Source organism: Pleurodeles waltl, chromosome 7 (genome assembly GCF_031143425.1).
Source record: "Pleurodeles waltl isolate 20211129_DDA chromosome 7, aPleWal1.hap1.20221129, whole genome shotgun sequence".
NCBI classification, from domain to species: domain Eukaryota; kingdom Metazoa; phylum Chordata; class Amphibia; order Caudata; family Salamandridae; genus Pleurodeles; species Pleurodeles waltl.
In genome coordinates this window covers 1,029,443,977-1,029,463,020 of record NC_090446.1, presented here as the reverse complement: position 1 = coordinate 1,029,463,020, position 19,044 = coordinate 1,029,443,977, and the positions used below count along the sequence as shown (strand labels likewise).

The 19,044-nt window shown below is 41.5% G+C and overlaps 1 protein-coding gene across 7 annotated transcripts in view; it reads left to right on the top strand.

Annotated features, from left to right (window-relative positions):
- The window catches only part of ARSG (arylsulfatase G), a 1,341,775-nt gene that overhangs the window by 868,006 nt on the left and 454,725 nt on the right, over positions 1–19,044 (top strand). For all 7 annotated transcript variants that reach the window (XM_069199865.1, XM_069199861.1, XM_069199863.1 and 4 more), the window contains one exon: positions 12,086–12,681. In XM_069199865.1, the coding sequence (XP_069055966.1) occupies positions 12,449–12,681 (233 nt within the window). In that variant the 5' untranslated portion in view covers positions 12,086–12,448. The remainder of the gene's footprint in view (positions 1–12,085; positions 12,682–19,044) is intronic.

The following is a 19,044-nucleotide window of genomic DNA, read 5'->3' as shown; positions in this document are numbered from 1 at the left end:
TACCAAATTTGGACAGATTCATTTTCTGCCTTTGCCTTTTGGTAATAATATTTGTGGCGGTAGAACTAACTGCACTGGCAAAGTTAATGGTCGTAGGTATCATGCAGTGGTTTGACCAAGTCTGAGCCATGGGGTTGACACACACAGATTGGGAAGGTTGGAGAAAAATGGGCCTAAGAGGTGACCCGCCGAATGTGTTGGGCCCCTCGCTAGTTGATCCAGTTATCCATTAAATTGTGAACCCCGTTATGACGGGATTGGTCAAAGTGTAAGTTCAGGTAGTCAGTAATGTTAAAGTTGGATTACTTGAGTACTAGTGGAGCCAGATTATCTATCAAAGCTGATCTGAAGACTTTGGAAAGGTCTGGAGATCTATATATATTAGAAGACCAGAGAAGGTAAAATTGTTGTTAAAAGGAATTTGGAACAGAGCACTTTCACAATCTTGGATCGTAACAGGGACCAGACTACAGCCCACAGAAGACTTGTGGATAATTGCTATGCCTCCCTCTCTGCCACTGGGCCTAACACACCTGTTGATGCTATAGCCAGTAGGTAAGGCTAATATTACTCAGCAACTGAGCTAGACTAAGCCAGAGTTTTATCAGGAATAATACATCAAGTAATTGGCCTTGAATAAAGTCAAAGATGTCAGCATGGTGATGTAACAAAAACAAGATTTTTTAATCCATTTACATGGCGACTCCTATTGTTATAGGTGCCAAATACAGGGAAGCTGTTACTTAGCCACAGGCTTTGAGGTGTCCATGATTTGGGGCAGTCTCATTTGTAATAGCTGCTCATGCAGGTACGCCTTTGAGACATTTTATTCATGGGTGGAATTTGAGGCTATAGATGCTGCCTCTGGGGCAGTTTCTGACCTATAAGGGAACACACCCTACTGTGCATTATATGGCTTTTCAAAATTTGGAAATCCCTTTAAATTAAAAGGAACACCAGGACCGGTTTACTAGTCAGTTGTCATACATGCACAGGAATGTCTGCCTGGGACCACTGTGCAATGCAGGGGCTACATGCACTGTCTTGGCTGGCTACTCGGCTCTTTCTAATCTAGATGTCTTGGCACTTGCTGAGATGGTAGGGGTCTTAAATGACACAGTGGCATTTCACAGCAGGCTTCTACAGTTTCTATTATTTACCATGACCTCTACTACTGCTTTCGCAGTGGGACCAGCAGCTACGGTATCAACACAACCCATTAGTCCGCAGACTTCAAATGCTATTATGGGGAAAGAGCCAACAAGCCATTAACAGATTCCCTTCTGGGTTGCCTGCAAGACCAACCAGTTAGTGGTTCATCTGTTCACAATACCACAAGAGAAAAATGTTATATTGACAATTTGTCTCTCTCTAGGACAAATGCCACCCGAAGAGAAATGTAACACCTGGGGATACATATTTGCATGTATTTACACAAGCATGCAAGACACTCCTTTATCACAAGTTCTCCCTGAGGTACTGAAACAAGTACAAAATGATCACGGAGCCTCGCCAGCTTTGGACTTATGAATGAAATGAATGGGAAACTTTTCTATAGTTTCATCTATCATCCAGAGCAACATTAAGGGAGAAGCTTTGGTTCTGGCCATACGCCAGAGACTGGAAGTAATTCCAGTTCCAGACCGGGAATAGGATCTGCCAAAAATAATTGCAGAATTTTACACCTCTGTGGGTTGTGATATCGTAGGTTTGAGAGTCGTTATGCTACATTTACAACCTACAAGTGATGTTGATGTGGAACGGTATCAGTGTTCTGATACTCAATATCCATGTTCGGTAAATGAGCAGAGATTGGGAGTCCACCAACTTCCAAAAGGTTGAGCATAGCAGAAAAGGTGACACAGGACTGATCTCAGCATGAAGAGGGAAGAGAAAGGATTGGACTCCAAGACTCCCGTTATGAAAAAGAAAGTAGCAGGACTTTCTAAAAAACATGTAGATCCAATTACAGATTCTGCTGTGAAACAGGACTTGGTTGAGGGCACTGCTAGACAGTGCAGCAGAAGTCATAATAACACATCAGATGCTTAAGAGGTTTCTGATGGTGAATCCAACAGATAAGTTCATACACGTTGAAACTCCAGATAAACACTTAAATCCTCCCAATGGAGTCTATTTATGGTTTAGAATTACAGACTGAAAGGACACACCACAAACTATTAAAACTGTCTTCTGGGCACATTTGTCTGAAGATTATGAAATCATATTAGCTGAGGGCAATTGGCCTCCAGTCTTTATTAGGGAAGCACCTCGGGATGAGGGCGTAATCAGAGTAGCTTTTTCTCCTATAGTACCTGAGGTCATCAGGGAGATGTACACCAGTGAATGGGATTTAAGACAGGCTACGACATTATACAGGACCCAAGTGGGGTGGGATAAACACGTCATTCCCTTAGTAGTGAACTTCAAGCTCAGTACCCATTAAAGCCAGAACCAAAGTGTGGTATTAAAGCAATATTAAACCATTTGCAATACCAGGACATAATAGCGCCCTGCCTTTCACTATGAAATACTCCCCTTTTCCCCATCTCAAAACCTGATGCATCATATAGGATAGTTTTAGACTATAGGAATTTAAACACATATACAAGAAAATTTGTGGTGCAATATGTGCATAGCAAAGTTTTAATAAAGAATCTGGTGTGTAAAAAATACAAAACAACCCTAGACACTTTTAATGGGGTTTTGAGTCACAATATAGCTCCTGAAAGTGAATGTCTAACCATCTTTAGTTTCTAAGCGGTATAGTTTCATTTTGACATGTGCCTGTGGGCTATAAGAACAGTCCTGGCCTATTCTCAGTGCGTATTATGGAGATCTTTTTACCAGATAACGAGTTATTGTCATATATTGATGATATCTATCTTGCAGATGATGACTTAGATGTATACCCTACTAGGGTGGACAAAGTTGTAACACTCTTAACATCACATGGTTACAGAATAAATCAAAGCTTGCTTACCTTACAGTGACCTTCCTTGGAAACGAATGATCCAATGAGGGCAACGGTCTGGCTTCTGAGCTCCTTCAGAAATGTGCTAACTTGCAGCCCCCAAAACACGGAAGAAGTTGCAATCCCTCCTGGGATTCCTTAACTTTGGTTGAACGTACTTACTGCACTACCCTGAGCGAATGAAGCCCTAATATGATTTGATGTTTCTCACACTTTCATTAAAAAAGTGGACGAGCATACTGAAATCTCACGTGCTTTGCAAACAGACATGTTCAAGACAAAATATTTACGAACTAGGAATAGTGAGACCAACATAGTTCTTTGAGTCACTGCGGTTATATTTATGTGGTTTACTATGAGGGACAGACTGTTCCTACTACTGCATACATGTCTCCCTTGTATCCTCCAGCTGAAACCCATTTTGGTTTCCCTGAAAATATTTTTGCAGCTGTGCAAACAGCTATCTTGAAAAAGCACCCTTAATTGTGTTTTTTTCCCCATACTGGCACTAGAGGCAGCCACCAAGGCAAGAATTCCTAATGCTTGTGCCCTACACCCAAGGTGGGTGCAGTGGGCCTCTCTTTTTGGAGTGCAGTGCATGTAAACTTTTAGTTTGATTCCCCTCTTCGTACACAATTTTTTCTCTAGTATGATCAACATATTCCTCCTACTCCAAAGCCTTACCCCTTGTCTTACCACAGCATTTTCTACACGGATGGCTCTACGCAGCCAGCGATAGCAATGAAATTCCAGTTTTCTGCAGCCTGGGCAGCAGTGCAAGGTGTGGTGAAAGAAGGTGAATTCCGTCCACAGTGCACCCACACTAAGATCTTAGGCAACAGCACTGCACAACACACAGAACTTCATGTTCCGTTACTTGCAGTACAAAACTCTGATGCATCAGCTCTCACATTTCTAGTGTTGGTCTCATCCTTCTGTGTGCAAGGGTACAACTTTGATTTGATAAATTGGCGTTTGGATGGATTCAAGGATTCAAAGGGAAAATAAATTAAAGATAAACACATCTGGGGAAGGGTAGCTGTCTGACAAGATAAGCTTCCACTGGTCCATGTGAGGCACACTTTGGGACCTCAGCGTGATGGATTTCATGATAAAGGGAACCATGCAGCTGACTAAGATGCCAAAGCTACAATTCAGACTGTTAGATTAGCAGCCTTAACCAGATCTCAGATGAAGACTGACACAGTTATGTTAACAACCATACATACCACCAAACAAGGCAAAAAAACTCCTGCAGGCTTTTCCCCTAAATATTCCTGTCCCCCTGTACCCCTGTACCCTTAATTCAGATCATACTGCTGTAGTCACTTTACCAGGAATGGGAGACAGAAAAATACCTAACAAGCTGTCCAGATTAAATTTAATTAGGGAACCTCCTGAGGGATTGGCATCTGTCCATACTGGAGTCATTGCAACCATAACAATGCTACAGCAACACTGCTGGTGGGCTTGTTTGTATAAACATACTTGAGACTTAGGGCCTGAGTTAAAGTTTGGCGGATGGTTACTATGTCACAAACGTGATGGATATCCCATCCACCATATTACGATTTCCATAGGATATAATGAAATTGTAATTTGGCGGACGAGATATCTATCACGTTTGTGGTGGAGTAACTGTATCCCCCAAACTCTAAATCAGGCCTTATGTCAGGAAGTGTGATATTGTTAAGCAAATTTAAACATCTACTGTGAAGAGATCCTTTCAGGCTAAATTATTTGGATCACATCAGCGCAATAAATTTGATGAACCAATATAAATGCATATTGGTAGTCATTGATTTATGTTCTTGAATCCCATGGGTGTGGCCACAGAGAATTATGAGTGCTTCAACACTCGTAAAGGATTTGCAGTATCTGAAAGAGATTGGGGCAGTTCATTCATTTCACTCTGATAATGGTCTTGCATTTGCCTGTAAGGCTTACTGGGATACCATATCTGTATTGGGAGTTTCTCTGCAGTTCAGCAACTCATTTATAGCTGAATCCAACAGGTTAGTTGATAGGGCTAACAACATGTTTAAAAAGGCCTTGAATGCTAAGGTACTAAGTCTGGGTCCTAGCTGGTACTTTAATCTGTATGGAGCCCAGAGAGCATTAAATAACTTGCCTAAGCTTTTATTAGGGGGACCCACTCCATACAAAGCTCTTTTAGGATTTTCAATATATGTTCCTGGCCTAGATAATCTTGGGAAGGTGGCAGATGAAGAAACATTTGACCTGGAAAATTGTTTGAATGTTTTAGAGCGTATCCAAGCGGTCAGAAACAAGGTGATTAACGTTGACCAATCTGAAACCACCAAGAGCGAAGAGAGGGTTGAAACCATTGCTGATGGGTGCAACTTAAAAACAGGGATCTTGTTTGTGAAAAGGTTTACAACAAGCAAGCTTTAGAACAATATTACAGACTACCCATTACAGTCAACAAGAATGATTCAGAGTAGAACCTCTCAGCCTCGCTTTACTCTGAATGAAATAGCCATTAATGAGAGCAGTACCATCATGGTTTGAGTTCCCAGCTGTGGGTATTTAAGCGTTCTGCTTCTCTACACATACACAGAACAATGAACTCCTATTCCGAACCTGATGCTGTCGGTGCTACAGTTGCTTTCATGCAACTCTATGATCTATTATGTAGTATTATCTGAACCCACATCAATTGAGCTGATGCCTTTTCGAGAAACAAAGGAATAAGAAAATGATTCTGGGTTTGACTCAGGATTTTTATCCACACTCCTAAAATACTTTACAACATAAATTGCTTAGTGCTTATCACTTGTTTCATGACAGGTACTTAATTTCACCTTGGTCCTAAGTCTGCACTACTCTAGAGTGTTTCTACTCATCATATGGCTCCCAACAAAGATTACAGTTCCACTACTGCTAAATAGACAGTATGTTCCAGAAAGAACAGTTGCACAACCTGTGGTTTGTGACCTACAGCCACATTTTGCATCTCACAGAGCTGGAAGAAATCTTTACTCTGCCAATATCACAGCTTATCCTGTGCCTGAGGGCATATCTTGGAGAAGTGTTACATATCAAAATAGGGGACCTTCTGAGACATTGCAGTTATCTTATGTTTTGAAAGTTTTCATGAACAATATTGTAATTCCTGATTCTGTTTCAGATGACTGGGGTACATGGACCAGATTCACAACGAGCCTCTGTAGTCATAGTGGAGGCTCCACATTCGATTGATATCTCCGCACTACAGTTCTCTATTGCGGAAAGTCTGTCACAAGTGTGGAGACTCTACCACGACTTTGGAGTTTCTGCCACGACTGCGGAGGCTATTTGTGGATTGGGGCCCGGGACTGTAAAGTGAAAGATGTCTGAATTGTAGGCATATGCCACATTGAATAGTGAAGATCGTTATTTGAAATCAGTCAGTTCCAAAGAAATGTATTGTTATCATCACTATGCACACTATCACATACATAGAACTAGCTTTCCTGGAGAGACATGCAGTTACACACAATGGGAGCATTGTGAAGCACCACCTCCTAATAGTCACCCAAATTTCTTAGTCACATCCCTCAGCTTTCTATTTTTCCCAAAGTTCACAATGACTCCAGAACAATGTGATGACCACTAATAAGCTACGTTATTCAGATGAGTTCAGTCCGAACCTGGCCATCCAAGGCTGTGAGTGTTGGAAAGAAAATGTTGATGAGAAAAATATTTGGTGAACTAAATTTTGGCAGATTCAAGGCAAAGAGGCCTTATTTCGGGCGTGCATCATACCCAAAGAAATGATTTTCTTGAACAGAACCATCCAGCAGACTACTTGTCTGGGATTTGGTAGTATGAAAGACTTTAAAAACCTTCTATACCAAAAGTTAACTAAACTCATTTAAGTAATTGGCATTCACAAATGAACATTTCCGATGTAAATAAAATGACCCAGAATGGAACAGATAACTCCACTAAGTTCCCTCCAGAAAGTTTAGCCTCATGGCCTTATGATTCTACTACCTGCATGCATCGATTTCTTTCCAACACCCCTGGTCCTAAGGTTAATTGACCCCATACATGACATACTACACAAACACCTGCAGTAGTTACCACATATAGTGTAGGCAAACTGTGCCAAAGCTGGGTAGCACATTCCAGTCTGTTGGCTGTGAAAAACATCTATCCTCAATCAAAGAAATCATGGATTTTTCTAACTTCCTTCTAGGACCGCATTCCACTAGAAATAAGCAATTCTTGGCAACAGGAATCTATGCCATATATAACAAATGGAACAAATACTCTGACAAAAATGCTGCAGAAAGAATTAGGCAAATAGATCAGGATAAACTGCAGTTTTTAAAGTTATAAACAATGGCGTGCACATGCTCTCTAAAAGGGTGAATTCATGAACTCACATCCTGTCCTCTACTTTAGACCTCCTCAAAAGAGATTCAGGTCTGTTACAACATGGACAACTCTTTCAAACTTTTCAAAAGTTTCTAAACTTTATGATTGCCAATACTTGTTTTGAAGTTGAACCGAGATTTATGTTTTCTTAAGAAAACAAATTGATATTTCCAAAACCCTTCAGTGGATTTGCGCATCTTGGTCTCTAAACGTTCAAAAAAGTATAATATATTTTTATAAATTGGTGTTGGATTTTTTGTGTTGTGTGACTTTCTTATTTCTTTATTTGGTGTTTCTAGATGCTTTACGTTAGTAACTTTGTTTAAGCTTTGCTTCTCAAAGACACAGCTTCCTAGGGTTGAGCTAAAGGTTTTGCAAATGAGCCTAACTGGACCAAAGACAGTTTTTGCTAGTGTATTATATGGTAAGGTTGCACAACCACATCATATATTACCCCAAAATCCTCACAACGGTTTCTAAAACAAGACTGTACTGCATAGGGACCTGGTAGGGACCTTCGGTCTTGTGTTGATTTGAGAGGTACACATGTTGATGAAATTAGCAAATTGGCCACAGTGTTACTTCGAAAGAAGTCCATTTGACTTCAGGGGAAGAAACGTACAACTTGAAAATAGCCAGGACAACTTCAGAGATTCAGAGGCTGTTGCAGACGCAATATCTGACTCACCTTTCATACGATGTTTAAGTTGCTGTCAACTATGGGGATGCTGTATCTTTTTAAGAACATTGGATCTGGTCTAATGTCTGGATTTCAAGCAGTATTTGGACTGATTCCATTGTTTTTTATTCAATGTTCTCCAGTCATTTTGAAGAATATCTGACGATTCTACTGCTCATTGGCTGTGGTATTGTCATCTTTCTCCTGTTCTGATGAGGAAATCAATAACATGGAGTACACCTACCTTGCTAAACAAAGATACGGAAAGACCCTAACTCCTTATCTGGAAAATACTTAGTTTTCTGACTTTAGTGAATGTTGGATGCTAACCTTTCATAAAATAGACAATGTACATGTGAAAACCATGTTCTGGGGTAAATTCTGTCCAGCTGAAATCATTTTTGATTTACATCTAGAGCAACCTCCAGTGGCTTTTCTTGATGTGGAAATGTTACTACAAACACTGCAGACACACTAGAGACAATGCAGAGCAATGCGTTTGTCCCTACTACAAAATACAAACTATGATGGATCTACGACATCAGTGACAATCTTTGACAAATTGTTTCATGACCTGTTTGAGTCGCTGTTAATGTTAGAGCCTCCGAATCCAATACTCTCACCTTCACTGAGTACCTTTGAATTGCAACAGATTGCTGGTCCATTTCATGTGTGAGTTAACAATGACTTCAAGCAAGTATTAACTGGATTTTGCAACAACCACATGTATGCTGTGTGCACCAGATAATGTTGATCAGTCCTCCAATGTGGATTAAAAGCAGAACAAAATACACCTACCAAAGAGACTGTATCAAAGACATAAAAAACCTCTGTGGGCTATTTTTCTTTTTTTCTTTTTTAAAGCTGCATAATTTTATTGGCATGTTCAGTATCATGCCTGACCTGTTTAATCACCAACATTCATCCGTCTTATCTGACATATATACTTTTAAACATGCAAGGCTTAAAGAAACTAATTAATGCACAAGCTTGCTGCATTTCTTCATGCTATGTTATGTAAGTATGCTTTTAAGATGCCACATTCTGTTACATTTTATATTTTGTATTTATATTACATATTGTAGGAGATTAGTTTAAGTATAGTCTTTCATATATCAATGTTTTGAGAGCATGGATTTCCCTCTAAAATTAGGTAAATCTCCATATTTCTCTCTGCCCGAATGACATCACAATTCAGACGTACAAGCCACGGATGATATAAAGACATAAGGTCTGACTCCTTTTTAAGCAGGTCAAGGGTCCTATTTCTGTATTTCTGCAAAATCCTCAACATGTCTGCCTTAGATGCAGATGTTGTCTGTCCTTATCTTTCCAAGAACCAAGAGAGTGTCAAGTCATTTAGATATAAACATAAACAAAACACCTGATGAACCATTAGTCTGGAACAAGTGCCTTGTTATCTCGATTTCAAGGTCAAACATAGAACAGTCAAAATAGAGTAGTCTGAATGTTCATACTTCTATCTTATATGTTTAAAGGACTGTGTCCTAGACTAACACCTTGATGCTTATTAGTTAAATCAAATATTCCCAAGGTGACGTTGCAAATTCTATCTCAGATGACATACAGCATGAAAAGACTGCCGCTTGTCCACTTGTTAGGAGAGGTCATTCATCCCAGATTATTGCGAGGAAGATACTGCCAAACCAGGAGATGATCCTGCCACAGATGCTGCTGCTGTATTGCACTTTGTACTGAAAGCTGATATCGAGCCTACTCTGGTGGGAGTTGATGTTGTGAAGATCAAAATATATTGCCCCTGTACCATCAAATGGTGGTGTCATGTTAGAGTATCATCAGATTTTTCATCCGTTCCATGATTCCTTTTTTTAAAGCTATTCGAAATGTATCTGAATACCCTCTTGGGTGACTAGTGTGCTATGCAAATCAACATAAATTAATATTATACCTGCAATTTTCAAAAATCAATATGGTTTTAATTTTTTCCCTTATTAAAAATGTATTTTCTTTATGCAAGTCAAGCAGATATGTTCATGGCTGCTTGTTATCGATACTCAAACGTTGAAGGGAGACATGACCTGTTTTGAGGGTATAGAACCAATGCTGAGACGTAGAATATAGCTTCTTTATAATATATCTCTTGATTGTGACCTAAAATACATGTTACATGTTTTAGAAAGGTTTTTAACAGGCTTTGGAGTTTTCTGTCCTGATGTGTCTGTCTTTTTAAAGGATTTCCCTGTGTTTGGTTATTCAAAAGGAGAAATATTCTACAGTGATCGCCTAAGGTAATTGTTAGCTTCTCCCTAACTTTTGTTTCCCACTGAGGATGACTGTTTTATGCACCCTTTGCTTGGTGCTTACTCTAGGAGTTGCCCTCTATTGTGGTCCAGGAACAATATGACACTGCTGACACAATAAAAGACACTGCCCAATCACTGATATTTCTTTTAAAAGGAATTTGCTTATATCTGCTTTTAGTACCGGGGGGCCAGGTAAAAAAACAACCATAATTCAGGCCTGAAGCCTATAAAACGTAAAGAAGTGGAGACTTGATCTGAGGTGTGTATGTAGCCTGTAGAGGTAGGCAATCACTGTGCTTTTATTCATTAAGGGTCCTTTGTGTAAGTCTTTGGGAAGTGATCACGGCCACTGTGCTGTGATCAGATTTTTAAAGGACTGTCTTTGCCTAGAAAGATAAAACAGTTTCAGTTTCTCCTCTCTCAGTTATTGTCTTTAGTTTTCTTTACAGTCTAATCAGATTTTTGAAGGCTTCGCTTTGCCTTTGGAGAAGAAAATAGTTCCAGCTACTACTCTCTCAATTATTGGATGTCATTTTTTTTGCTGTATTCTTTATGGAAGGACAACATTTTAGTACAGCAGACAGGGGGTAGATAAGTGTAATTCAGTGGGTCCATCCCAAGGTGATGTGATCCTCACGGAATTCACAAGATCAACAAAGACAGCTTTAAAAGCAGATGCCCTGAGGGATTGGGAGCGGACACCCCTCCTGTAATGGATCGTGTATGTCAATTGTACTGAAGATGTATGGCTCTTGGTAGAAACTGAAGAGAGTATCAGCCAGGGCTACACAAGATTTGCATATGTTTAGGCCAGGGTGCCCAGAGGTGACTTAAAATGTGTTATAACCTCTCAGTTGACAAGGTTGTTTGTTAACTAAAGGGACTTTCTTCTTGATTTCAACCCAAGTAGATAATGTTTGTTCAGTGCCAGTGGCACTCACAGGTCATGGGTCACTACTAGAACAGAGTGTACAAGCTAGGCGGGCAGAGGGCCTCATTCTAGGGTCAGGATGGCATCATACCTCAATTTGGTGATAGTGCTGTGACCATAAGTCATTGAGTAATGAGTCCAATGGTTTGAACTTTAGCTCTTCCTGGGGGAAAGGGGAAAGATGATATTCCTCTTAAAAATGTCAGGAACAGGTAATTTGGGAAATTATGGCAAGTTCAGGCATTGCCAAAGTTGTGCTGTGATTGAGAAGGGAATATTGTGTTACTTAAACAACATACATTCAGAAGACCCTGAGTTATAAACTCTATACCAGCCTCAAGTGGGCTTAGGCTCTGTCCTTTGGCAACATGGGTGACACCTGTAATTTTAATGGTCAGGTTTAAAGTAGCAAAAGTTTTTAAGGGAAGACCACTCATTGGTACTTATTGACCCAGAATGGAGTAAGGGCTCTTAGTTTTGTTGCACAGCTTTTGGAATTGTATCAGGGCTTTTGACACTGCACCTATCAATTACATCAAGGGATTTCAATTCCCCCCTTTTTTGTTTTAAGAAAAACTGCTTCAAAAGGGTACATGAATCAAAGGCCACCGTGGGTTACTTTGACGATATTGCTACTTTGTTATGTTGTCGTTTGTCTTATTGGTTCCTCTTCTGATGCAATAAAATACTTATGGTTTGATAGATTATTGGTTATTCACACATTAGAAACTAAAGAGTAACAGTAATGTATTTGTTGGATTTACTAGCAAATCTCTTTTAAAACTGATCTGATTTATTTTTAATCACTGTTCCCTCTACTTTTTTGACAGTGAAGGTTTCATCAACTCATTTGCACTAATGGATCATCGAGCATGTGGAACTATCTGAAAGTAGTTTATATTCCGGAAAGCAGTGGCATTATCATAATTGAGATCAACTGATTTATATATATGGTGCAAATTTCTTGTTTCTGGAATTAACGTGATGAAGATGGGAATGTATTTAGACTTAAAGAGATGGAAAAATGGACATTCACATCGTGCTATTGCAGGGAAATTTTGGCTTTTGAATTTAAGAAGCTTCTCCCAAGTCAAAACATTGTAAGGGCACAAAAATAATGTTTTCTTCAAAAGCTTCATTTCGAAATGGAACAGATGCATTATCCATCATAGGCTGCCATATAGGAGAGCTGGATGCCCTATAGGATGGAGGGCCTGTCTTTATTGACGGCAGTGCTGGTTGCTTTTTGTATTGTTATCTTTTGTCACCTTCCAAATCTTTGCCTTAAAGACCAGAAAAGACGATTACAGAAGCCAAACTTTGTAATCATTTTAGCAGATGACATTGGATGGGGTGATCTTGGGGCAAACTGGGACAAAACAAAAGACACCCCCAACCTGGATAAAATGGCTCTTGAAGGCATGCGGTAAGTCAGTTATGAGCTTGCTTTACACTTCTTGTAAGGTTGTTCAAAGTGAATTCTAATGCACTTTGGATTGCATCTCTAATTTTAACACTCTGAAGTAATCAAAAGGAGCCACTCACAGCTCTATCAAATTTCTAAAAATGATTAAATGTAAGTTATTAAAGTATGAAAACATAAAAAAGTAAAGTGTATATGTGAACATTTTATAACTCTGTAAATGTGAAGATGAATGGAAATAGAGAGTAAAACTTTTGTGGGTATACTTAATGTTGATTTGTGGCTGCAGCACAGGTAGAGCGAACAGAATCTAATACAGAAGATTGGTGACCTCAGTTGAAGCACTGTTATGCCTCAATTAAAACAGCATGCATTATGATCAAAAAGACAAATTGATATGCTAGATTCTAGCATATTGCTTTGCCTTTTGGAAATACATAGACAAGCCACGGAAGATGCTGTCTAATTTTGCACAAGTTGTATGTTAGGAACACAGAGTTAAAACCTGGATTGCAGTTCAAGACTTTTTATCTCCCTCATTTGATCAAAAACACTGAGAAGTACACCCTTATACCGAACATACATATATTTCTTTACAGTACACTTCAACATTAAATATAGCTTTTAGTATTTAATTTTAAGTATTCCACTTTGTCATCATGTGCCACAGGTATTAAGAGTAGACGATGTAAGGTAATGCCTTTGGTGATATGTGCTGTTAAGCCAGTAGGAGCATTAACTAAACAAGATAAATTAGAGGTTGTAAAATTATGCACCTAAGCAGTAATTAAGTAAATAACAAAGTTTTTCCCTGTGCCTGCTTGTCCACTTACATATTGTAATGTAACTTTAAAAGTAGCACACTCACATATCCTTTTTTTTATGTTGAAATCCATGATCTACGGATTCTTTTAGATAGTTGTTAATTTCTAGTTGTTTGCTATTTAATTGAGATACTGAGTTATCTAAATTATGTATGTTTTTTTACTTGGTTGATTGCATTTTGAACCTCATCCATTGCAACCTCAGCTTCAGTATCCATATTTGCTTGTCCAAATGGGTCGGCAGTCCTGGAAGTAGAAAGTATGATTAGGAGAGAGATGGAATATTTTGTAGAATTTCTGCATTAATATTGTTTTCTTCTTCTATTTATCGATTGAGCATTTATGAGTAGGTCTGAAATTCAGACAATGCAATGTAATTTTTATAAACATTAAATCCATCTTCATAGCACTGAAAGGCACCTATAAGTTCTTCTTCTTTCCACCATGGTTTAAATAGTTGAAGAACTGCTAAGTAGTAAAATTCTTTATTTTCTCCTTTGTCACAACTTAGGGGGTCATTCTGACCCTGGCGGCCGGGGCCACCGACCACGGGAGCACCGCCAACAGGCTGGCGGTGCTCCCACGAGCATTCTGACCGCGGCGGTTCAGCCGCGGTCAGAAGCGGAAAGTCGGCGGTCTCCCGCCGACTTTCCGCTGCTCGGGGGAATCCTCCATGGCTGCGGAGCGCGCTCCGCAGCCATGGGGATTCTGACACCCCTACCGCCATCCTGTTCCTGGCGGGTCTCCCGCCAGGAACAGGATGGCGGTAGGGTGTGCCGCGGGGCCCCCGTAAGAGGGCCCCGCAAAGTATTTCAGTGTCTGCCATGCAGACACTGAAATACGCGACGGGTGCAACTGCACCCGTCGTACCCCTGCAACTACGCCGGTTCAATTCTGAGCCGGCGTCCTCGTTGCAGGGGCATTTCCTCTGGGCCGGCGGGCGCTCTTTTGGAGAGCGCCCGCCGGCCCAGAGGAAATGTTAGAATGGCCGGTGCGGTCATTTGGCGGCAGAACCTTGGCAGACGGCCTCCGCCGTCCGCCAAGGTTAGAATCAGGCCCTTAGTTTACAATGACTACTAAGAGTAGATTTTCCATGACGTATTGATCATTGGCAACTTTATAGAGGCCTGGTTTTTATAACAATTGACTTCTCTTTGGGTAGTATATGTCCAACATATTTGTTTTCAAAATGCCTTTGTTTGTGGGATCAAAATGTGTAAGGTGTTCAGTTTTGGGTAGGCTTTTCAAAACTCTTCAATGTGATGATGACAATCTTTTAATTGTATTTCTTATGTAGTTTTCTATTCATTTTCATTGTCATATGACCACAAATGTGTGTGTCAAATGTATTTCTAATACTTGCCAAAAGTCATTGCTGAAGACTAGTTTATTCTCTTACCTCATTTTAGATTTTGGTAGTATTGTGCTACATTAGTAGCTCAAATTGTGTTTAAGCCAATAATTGTCATCTTTTCAAAATTAAGTTGTTTAACTATTAATGTATTTGTTTGTCTCTGTGTTCCAAATATCTGTATGTCAGTGTATGTGCAAGATGATTAGGGTTTGGTTTGTTGGGCACAGATTAATTTTTGTGGCAGACAACATGCTAAGAAAGTAGGTTTTGAAACTGTTTTAGATTTGAAAGGGGTTGAACTAAAAGGGTTTGGTGAAAGAGGTTTGAAATTAAACCAGTTACTCCCTTTACTTTCCTCTTTTAGTAAATGTGACCATCCCCACGTTATGGTTATCCACTGTGGTCACAATGAAATAGGACACTTAACTGGAGTTTAATTGGAAATTGAAAGATGAAGGAAAAATGTTCCATCCAAATAATTTCCGAACACACATTTTCTGTTCCCAAATATCTGTCAGTGACAAAAACTGGAAGTGGGCTACTGTAAATGCTGCTAAGTTTGAAAAGACTAGAAGACATGTGAACAAGGCAGTGTCAGCATTCCTTTGTGATCCTAAAATGTTTTCCATTTTTCATGTCAATAATAAATATGACAACGCACCACTGTATGGTGTACATTTTTCAACCTCTGGAAACCATATTTTCATCTCCAGCTGAAAAGTTTGGCTTGGCCAACAGATCTAAATATGTTTAAAAAAAATAAACGCTGTTTTAATATATTATGTCTAATCTTATTTTGTAATTTATGCAATTTTTAAAGTACTGTAAGGTTGAGAACTTTCTAGATAATATCGCAAAAGTACTTCAGTACACCGTGAACTTTTTCAAAAATATATATAAATGAATACAAATACTTTTCCCTGGCTTTACAAACTTTTCTAAACTGCCTCTGTTTCTCATACACTACAAAAAGAGTAAAAATCTGTAATTCAGGCTAAAACACTGAACAAAGACAAAGGAGGTCATTAGGAGTTTGGAGAATGGAAACATCCGTCCACCAAACTCCAGACAAGGAGACACCCATGGTGCTGGTTGTCTCCCCACTGACTCCATTACAACTTTCCCACTCGGTCAACCCAGTGGGAAAGGTGCAGCAGCATTGTTCCCGGGTCATAATTGAGTCGGCGGCAATGCTGCTGCACGCAGGGTTCACCAGGACTCTTGAAATGCCCCCTGCACTTGTTCTCTGCCAGCCTTTTCATGACGGTAAAATCAACATGAAAAAGGCTGGCGGAGAACAAGGTTGTAAATAGCAGGGTGGTGCTGAGTCCAACACCACCCTGGACGATTATAACCAGGACCGCCGTCAGTCTATCGGGATCTTGGATTCTGGTGGGGACAGTAGTAGTTTGGCAAGTCTGCCCAATCTCGTATTGTGGTGGTCGGACGACCAGAGCCACAGCAGTCTGACCGCCATCATGAGTCTGGCTGTCTTGTGACCGCCAGACTTGTAATCGGCCCCAAAGTGTATTCTAAAGAATATGACTGCTTTTTTATTTTTCAAGAGCTTTCATTAACCAACAATAATCTGTTTCATCATCATGTACCACGGTTTTCTGTCTGCAGCAAATATATCACTAAGTTTTTGTTTCTTAGGGCCAGATGTAGGTACAAAAATATTAGCGACTCGCAATTTGCGAGCATGTGCGACTCGCAAATTGCATGTCGCTAATAGGAATGCAGGTACAATGTCCGTGTACAATTTGAGACCCGCACCCGGAGTCGCAACGCAGATAGCGAGTCCGCTGTCTGAGAGGTCGCTGTTTGCGAGCGCGCAAAAAACAGACTCGCAATTTGCGAGTGGGTGTCGCAAATTGCGAGTACCATGTAAATTGATTGCAGGTGCTGCAGAACACTCCAGAAACCACTCCAGAACACTCTGGAAACACTTCCTGGCACATGATGATGACATCACAGCCAGGAAGTTTACTAATACACCTGGGAGGAGGGAGGACCACACCCATTTTAAACTGCTGAACAGCCAACAGGAGGAACAGCAGCTACAATGGCAGAAACACCAAGAAAAAGAAAACTGAAATTTTCTGAGAAGGAGCTGGAGGTGCTGACAGAAGAATGCTGTCAGCACTATGATGATCTCTTTGGAAAGGCAGCCCTCAATGTGGTATGACCTCCGCTCCCGGACCAAGGAGAGGGTGGCAGAAAGGCTCCGGGAGATGAGAGGCACAGGAGGGGGACCATCATCCGTACCACCACCCACACCCCTGGAGGAAAGGGTGGAGGAGACCCTGGAGCAGGAGGCAGTCACAGGATTTGGAGATCTGGACACCTCTGAGCCCACTACATCAACCGGTGAGTACCATGTGATATGCCTGTACCCCCATCAATGCCATACCCCCACCCACCATGTACACAGGGGCATGCACAACCAAGATAGCTCCATTTCAGGGTAGCAAACACCAGAATGATGCATTATGGGCAATGAAGTCAAGTAGGCAGTAAATAGGCAAATGTTTAGTAGGAAGTGTGCAACAGATAGTAGACACTGACAGTCTGTTCTCCCACAAGACACCACCACAAGCCACAGCAGCCAGCCCCATGAGGAAAGCACAGGAGCTGCCACCACTCCCACCTGCACCACCAACACCATCCCCTTGATGTCATCACCTGCTGCAACAGTGGTTCAGGAGGCTGCGCCAGCAACAGCCAGGAGTGCCACAGTAGAGGTCACAGGGCATCCACCGCTGCGCAGGCGACGCAGGTTCAGGAGAGCAGGGCTGCAGGCTGCAGGCTGAGTCCGGCCGTCCATCGACCACCATCACCGAGGCACAGCTGCTCCGTGGTCAGCGCCTGCAGAACAATATGTTAGGGAGAATTAGTGGGGTCCTGCACCGCTTTGTGAGGAGCAATGAGGCCAGCATGCAGCAGCTACATTCCCAATTGGACGTCATTGGCACAAACACTGGGGACCTAGCCCTGTTCATGCGGGAACTGGTGGCAGGACTACTGTCACAGAGCGAGGGTGGGCGGCGCAGGGACCGTCAGCTGCTCCAGAGGCTGGACAGGATGGCCACATCAATTGGCAGACTGGCAGTCAACACCACTGGCCTGTCGAGAAGGACAGTTGGCCTCCAAGTTGAAATGGGCCACTTTGCAGTGGATGTGGCTAGAGGCCTGGGCCGGATCACACATGTGATCGATTTAATGGAGGCACGGCATCTGTCCAGGGGCACAGGGGACACCCCCCAGGACAGCGAAGAGGACTCCACAGTGAGCAGTGTCTCTGCCAGTGACTCTAGGGTGCTCCGGAGTGGGAGTACCAGGCAGAGCACTGCAGAACAACCTGGGACCAGCCAGGCTGGCAGAGGCCGCCGTAGGACATAGACTGAACCCTGTCCCTGATGTTGGGGCACATGACAGCAATGTGCCCCATGCAATGTTTGCATTTTGATGTACATGAACAGTTAGTCATTGTAAATAGTTCAATTTCTGCACATATTAAATAGTTTTTTTGTTCCACTTAACAAATGGAGTTTTTGGTCAATAGGTGAGTATGGTTGAAGTTGACACGTACCTTCCAAAGTATTGGGTTGCGATGTGTTCCCGTCTCAGTCTGCCTTGATTTGCTATACTCCGATCCCCATGATGGCGATGTGGTTGCTCCTGCTCTTCATCCTCTGAATCTGGGTCTGCAGGGGTGAGAGGCGGACCACGTCGGGTGGCAATATTGTGCAGGATGGCGCATGCGACAACAATTTTGAATGCTGTAATGGGGGTATACTGGAGGGCTTTCAGCAATCCGAAGGTGCGTTCTATTATGTTCCTGGTCCTCTTATGTGCACTGTTGTATCGCCTCTCGGAATCATTGCTGGGTGTTAAGAACGGAGTCATCATCCATGGCCGTAGTGCATATGCACTGTCACCTGTTGGGCACAAACATTACACTGTTAGAAAGTCCTGGTTGTTGTGCACATTGACCTGTGTGTATGTCTACGAGGTGTATGCAGCTCTACCTAGGAGGTATCCGTCTCCAAACTCCCCACGTTCCAGCCGTTGGTGTATCCCACTGTGCCTAAAAATGTAGGAGTCATGGGTACTGCCTGGAAATTGTGCGAGAATGTCGGTGATGACATAATGGGCGTCACAAACAACCTGAATATTGAGTGAGTG